Source organism: Peromyscus leucopus, chromosome 2 (assembly GCF_004664715.2).
Source record: "Peromyscus leucopus breed LL Stock chromosome 2, UCI_PerLeu_2.1, whole genome shotgun sequence".
NCBI lineage: Eukaryota > Metazoa > Chordata > Mammalia > Rodentia > Cricetidae > Peromyscus > Peromyscus leucopus.
Genome location: NC_051064.1, coordinates 135,223,101 through 135,229,638, shown reverse-complemented (window position 1 = coordinate 135,229,638; position 6,538 = coordinate 135,223,101). Strand labels below are relative to the sequence as shown.

Below are 6,538 nucleotides of genomic sequence, written 5' to 3'. Positions count from 1 at the left end.
TTTTTAATGGGAACAAAACACTGCTTGTTTGCACATAAACATCTGAAAGAAAATAACAGCTGATCTGGTGAGGCAACACAAAGCCATGATTGTGGAAGGACAATTCGAGAGATTGGGAGCAGAGAACTGGCTGGGTGTCTGCAGCAGCCGGAGGCCCTGTGTGAAGCATTCTACAACTTGTCACTACCTGAACAGAGAGGAGTCACCGTCACCAACAGCACTGTGCAGTTTATTAACCATTCAAGTACAGTAGCATCTGATAAGATTGGGACAGAATTGGGATCGCAAAGTGAACAGATATTCAGCATCTAACAGGTTGGAAGAAGCCACTACACTCTTCACAAATGTCTTCCACAGAGTCAATACAGTACTAGCCATTAACCCAGCACACCAGGGTGCTAAGTGGAAAAGATGCAACGAGAAAAATAGCTACGTTAGAAAGACCAACACTTTAAAAAAGAGTAAAACACTTTCAGTTTCTCCCCTTGAGCCCCTAAAACATCTCACGGTCTGGATCTACCTATACGGTCCTACATCAGCTTCTAGAATATTTGTCAGGAGGGAAAAAGTAAAATGACACTGGCCAGTACAGTCTTTGGATATTTAGGAAGGGGTGGGGAGAAAGTCAGTTCTGGGAACAAATTAGTCGGCCTCGGTCTCATCGGCAGGGTCTTTGGATTCTTTGTTCTTCCGCACCTCTTCAACGTGCTTGTCCTAGGAAGAAACCGTGTGTCAGTGTCCTTTGTTTAAACACAACTGGCCGAGGCCTGTCCCCTGCCCACTAGGAGGTCCAACACAGCCTCAGTCACACAACGGCCCCCTGGGAACCACAAACCCAAAATCCCAGGACCTCATCATCATCTTCAAACCTGTTGGGTCTCTTGGGGACCAGAGCAGCCAAGCCTCCAACTGCTCTTCCAAGGGATACGCAATAATGCTGAGACTCCTAGACACTATCTGAAGATGAGATCCCTTCTCACTGAATGTTAAGCCCCAAACCGAAGACAAAAAGGAGCCAGCCTCAGCTCCTAACTCCTCTAAAGCGTGAAACCAACCTTCTCTCGCAAACGCTCCAGCTTGGCAGCCATCTGCGCCTCCCGGTTCTCTTTGTTAGCTTCCATTTTGTGGGTCAGCTTCTCCTCCGCCATTTTGCTGAAGTTGTTGTTCTCCTCGATGGCTTTCTGAAGCACTTCTTTCTCATGCTCCCGCTTCTCAGCCAGCTGCTTCAGGACTTCCGCTTCATGAGACTGCAACAGAGTTGAAGAGGCCCCTCTGAAGTATCTTTGGAAATTATTCATCATGGAAACAGGCAAGACAAAGGGTTCCTTCCTTAAAACTAATCCTCAAGTGAGGAGCTCAAGTACCTTTCTGAAACACTAAAAACTAACTGTTCAGGCTCCCCCCACCCCAAGAAAAGATCTTGGGTAGCCCAGGCTAGCCCAGAACTCTCTATGTAGCAAGGGCTCACCTAGAACCTATGTTCCTCCTGCATTTACTTTCCAGCATTGAGATTATAGCCATATACCAGCCTAGCTTGTCTAGTTTTCCTTCCAAATTATTTAAGGAAATCCTTATAAGATTCAAAGTATTTAGAGGGCTTGAGTAATCTATTTAAGAATGGCACTTTAAAGAATTTCTCAGTTCTCCTCCACAGTACCTTTGTCCAGATGGGAGGGGCACTACTTAGGCTGGGCTGTGGAGCACAAGGCCCAGCTTTCCTCTCTAGTCTCCAGTCAATGTATTGCTTCCTCCTACTCCACACGCACTCCAGACTACATGACAGCAGACAGATGGCACACCAGGCTAAATGCTGCCATTCTTTTTATTTGCTTTTTGGGACAGGGTCTCAGACTTTAGGCTGGCCACGAACTCACAATCTTGAAATTCTGATCCTCCCACCTCTACCTCCCAAGAGCTGAGATTATGCAATGCCATGCAAGGACTCTAACTGAATTACACTCCGTGGCCAGGTTGGCCTCCAACTGGTTATATAACTAAGGATTATCTTTAACTTCTGGTCCTCCTGCCCCAACTCTCCAAGTACTAAGATTGTAGATACACCCATCTAACACCCCCTTCTCCCTGGAGACGGTAAGTGCTGACAGGGCACAGACACTGAAAAGTACATGTCCTATGGCAGCTAAATGTACACAAGTTACTCCAATGGTGCTCACATGGGATTGGTTATTCCTTTACACTTCACCTTGTTGTGCCTTAGTTTCCCCAACTTAAAATTAAACCCACCCACCTAAATCATTGCTGCTGGGAAGAGATTTAATGGAAATTTATATGAAATTATTTTGCAAAAATGTATCCATATTTTATGCATGTAAGTGTTTTGCCTGCATGTAAGTGTACTGCAATGCATGCCTGGTGCCTGAGGCCAGAAGAGGGCACTGGATCCCCTGGAACTTAAGTCAGGACGGCTGTGTGCTGTCATGCAACTGTGCTGGTGACGAAACCTGGGTCCTCCGCAGGAGCAGCAAGTGTTTTAACCGCTGAGCCATCTCTCCAGCCCCTATCTAAAGTTCTTAGTAAGGATAATGTTGAATAGATAGAAATACATGTTAACAGGGATGCTTTTGGAAAGTGAAATTACTGTCTTTAATTTCGTTATAATTTCATTTTTCAATTATATTAACATTTGTTAAAGTTTCTATTTTATTAATGTGTATGGTCTGTGTGTGAATATATGCACATGTGCATGTCAGGCCTTCAGAGGCCAGAAGAGGGCATCAGGTCCCTTAGAGTTACAGGCAGTTGTGAGCCACCCAACGTTGGCGTTAGGAACCACATTCTGGTCCTCTTCCAATAGAAAACACTCTTAACAGCTGGACCATCTCTGCAGCCTCTTAGTGGGTCTTATTTTTTATTTAGTTACTTTATGTGCGTGGTTGGTTGGCTTGCACATTTATCTATGCACTACTTGTATGTGTGGTGGCCATGAAGTCCAGAAGGCAGTTGGATCCCCTAGAAATGGAGTTTGAATAGCTGGGAGCCGCCGTGTGGGTGCTGGGGCCACATGGATCCTCTGGAAGACAGCCAGTGCTCCTAACTGTTGAGCCACCCTCCAACCCTCATCAGGTTTCAAAGATGGCTACTTTATAATGCAAGTGTTTAGAAGTGAGAAAAAGTTACAATACCACATCCCTGGAATTATAAAGTTTTTATTGAATAGCTCTCAAAAAGGAAACAAAGGCTATCTGCCAACAAATGTCCTGTTTTTCAAAGAGGAAAGCATGAGCTTTGATGTAACATAGAACTTAGCTTAAATTCTGCCTCCAGCACTTAGTAACAGGACTTTAAGGAATTGCCTTAATAATACCATTTTCTAGTCTGTTACTGAGACAATTCCCACCACGGAGGTTCCATTTACTAGAGCAAGCTCTTGAGTCAAGGAGCTGGCTCCCAACAGCTCATTAAACGATGCCTGCTGCTTCCTCCCAACCACTGGCACAAGGGTATTTCCTACTTACGATCACAGCAGAGCTACAGCTCTCTCTTCCTTTCTATGAAAATAAACTCAGTCTGCCTGTCACATGAATAAGCACCCCGTCTCCTGTAACCATCTGGTTTACCTTGCGTCTTTCCTCTGCAGCTTCTAATTTCTTCTGAATTTCCTCCAGGGAAAGATCCTTCTTCTTTGGGGGGAGAGGGGAAATCGGGGACAGATTCTTTTGACCGAGGGCTGAGAATCAGCTCAAAAGCCTGGCCTGAAGCACGCTTCTCCAGTTCTTTCACCTGAATATCTAGAGTTGATCAGAATTATGATAAATGAGGAAAACCCAGTTTCTTATCCAAACAAAGGGTTCTATAATTTTCTAAAACCCAACAATTTAATGAACAGAACTAAGGCTAATCAAAGTGTCTGATAAGAAATCAAATAACATCTATTTTTTAAAATGCTCAACATTTTGGGCTAATATACCATTTTGAGGAAGAATTAGTATTTTACAATCATTTTATTAAACAAAGAATGGCTTGTGTAAAGCCTCATAATTTTGCTTTGGACCAAGCCAAATTGTCTAATTATAAATGATGATGAGCTTTCCATATATTCATTCAAATGGTAAAAAAATTTAATTGCCTTTTTTATTTGTAAATCCAGTTTTGAAAAGAATATAAATGTCAAATTAAAGGCTTACGACCTGCACCACTTCCTATTCTAAAGCAGAAAGCCCGTCCCAGTTTCAGCTTTTCGAAATCAATTACCTACCAGAAGATGCCATGTCGGACAGAAGACAAGAGACTGGCCGTGCACCCTCCACAATCCACTGGTAAGGAGAGCCCTGAAAATGATTTTCAAAGCATGCAATCAATTTCTCTGTATTTCTCTGTCATCAGCACAAAGGAACCTCAAATCACACCCATGACAATGTCAGGAAAATCGTTAGGTAGAATCAAGTGACATCATTAAAAAATCATCTAGGAACACCAAAACATATTGGGAAATCTAAACTGAATAATATTGCTGGCAGAAAATCAAATTAAAATGATGTTCTTAAAAGAAAAAACCTTGGAATCTTAAAAATCAATCACAAGGTTGAAGGATCCTTTGCCGTAACCTCAATTTTTTTTCTACCCAACCTAAGAAGATATTCCAGATTCAACCCAACAATGAGATCGGAGCCATCTTAATTCTGTGTACAACTCATTGTGCAATTGAAACACCCACCCGGCTTTGTCTGTGTCTGCCATGGTGGATAACACCCAAGCTAGCAGCCAATGGTATCCAAGTCCTATTGTTCCTAGGGTTTAAGCTACTCGCCTAACAGTGGGAAAATGAAGTTTTATGAACCTCCAGGTTGTTTCTGAGGGCAGGGTCTAGATATTTTAGCCCAGGCTGGCCTTGAAATTATAATCCTCTTGCCTCAGCCTCCTCAATGTAGAGGGGTGGGGTTTAGCCCAGGTTAGCAGTTGCCTAGCATTTGCAAAGCCCTGGGTTCGATGGGCGGGGGATGGGGGGGGCGGAAGCGGGTTTATTCTGGATGTTGGGATTAAAGACATGCGCCACCACACCTGCCCGAGGTTTGTCACGATTGCTGCCTTAGGTCGCAAAAAAATTTTTCAACACTTGTCGATTATTTTTTAAAAAGATCACCCCTCTTTTCAGTCCCGAAGTGTACGAGAGGCTCCCAAGGCTAGACAACGAAATCCGAGGCAGCGAAAAAAACGTTTAGCTGGAGCAGAGCACCCAACGCAGCAGCCTACCCAGCATGGGCGTGGTCCTGGCCCGGGCGGGCAGGCTGGCGGCCCGGGCCAATCAGAACCCGCCCTCCGCTCCGGCCCCTGGCCCCGCCCCTCCGCGCCCCGCGCCTTTTCGAATCTCCGCGAACCTCTCCACACTCGGGAGCCCGCGCGCGTGGGCAGCAGCGGGATGGGCGGGGCTAACGGTCCTCGGGGGTGGCCCCGCCCCTCCCGGGCGGGCAGCGCGCTGCCGTCTCCCGAACCAACCCCCCCCAACTCCCGCCAAAAATACCTCGCGGCTCCGCAGCCCTGGGGTGGCTGCAGCGGGCTCCGTCGCACCGCCTCCACCCCCAGCTCGAGTCCCCAGAGCTGCCCGCGACCTCCGCCACGGAGCCCCGGGAGCCCCGGCGGGCGCCGCCCCTCCAGGGCACGGGCGCCCGCAGCCTCGCTCTCCATCAGACAATGGGGACCCCTGAGGAGCCGCGCCCACCGGACCATGGAAGCAGGGGGACGGCCCAGGCCCCTATTGTCTCCACGCTCGCACCCGGGGCTGAAGCCCACGGCTGGCCGCGCCCCCTCCTCACCAAGCCGCGTCCCCGGGGAGCAGGGACAAAAGCCGAGGCTCCGCCCGAGCCTCACACAAAAGACGAACGCCCCCCGCCCGCCCGCCAGGTCTCGGGGCCCCTGCCCCTCCAGCGTCTCCCGCTGGCGGCCCGCCGCCTTCCCGGCCGGTTCCTAGCCCGCCGTCTCCGCAGCCTACGCCAAGCCAGCACCCACCTGCTCGCTCCGAGCCGCCTGGCCACACTCTGAGCACCAACAGCCCTGGGCGCGCACAAAAGCGCCAAACAGCGGCACGTGACCCAGCCGCGGGGCTCCGCATTGGCTGAGGGCGGCGGCACGTGCCGGGCCCACCCCCCCAGGTCTGGAGTGCCCCGCCCCTTTGGAGCGGAGCATCTTGGGAAGTGTAGTCCGGGCCAGTGGGGCAGGAGGACAATGCAAAAGGGGTGGGGTGTCCGGGGGGGAAGGGTGTCCCCCAGGTGTGAACCCCCGGCTGGACCCCGGGTCTCTGCGCAGAACAACACTTGGCTTGGCCGCAGGACTAAATTGGCTGTGGGGCTCCACGTCTAGGAAAAGAGCAGGGCGAGGCGAGGCGAGGCGAGGCGAGGCGCAAGGGAGGGGTCGGTCCTAACCTACTTGGGTCTTTTAGACCTGGACGGACTGGACTCTTCCTGGGCTGAGCCTCACACGTCTGGTTCGCTCGCTAGGCAGTGGTCCTTTTGATGCCACACCCCGCCCGGTTGCCCAAGACGCTGGAGCCCCTGTGACAAGACAATGCCACTCCACGCCCCTG

The 6,538-nt window shown here is 49.4% G+C and overlaps 1 protein-coding gene across 1 annotated transcript; it reads right to left on the bottom strand.

Annotated features, from left to right (window-relative positions):
* Positions 1 to 208: 208 nt before the first annotated feature.
* LOC114705993 (stathmin) lies at positions 209 to 6,068 on the bottom strand. The gene is given in 6 exon segments (XM_028888206.2): positions 209 to 714; positions 1,056 to 1,247; positions 3,579 to 3,654; positions 3,656 to 3,749; positions 4,217 to 4,289; positions 5,965 to 6,068. Coding segments are annotated over 5 exon segments (447 nt in total). The 5' UTR covers positions 4,230 to 4,289; positions 5,965 to 6,068; the 3' UTR covers positions 209 to 642.
* Between the last annotated feature and the right edge of the window lie 470 nt (positions 6,069 to 6,538).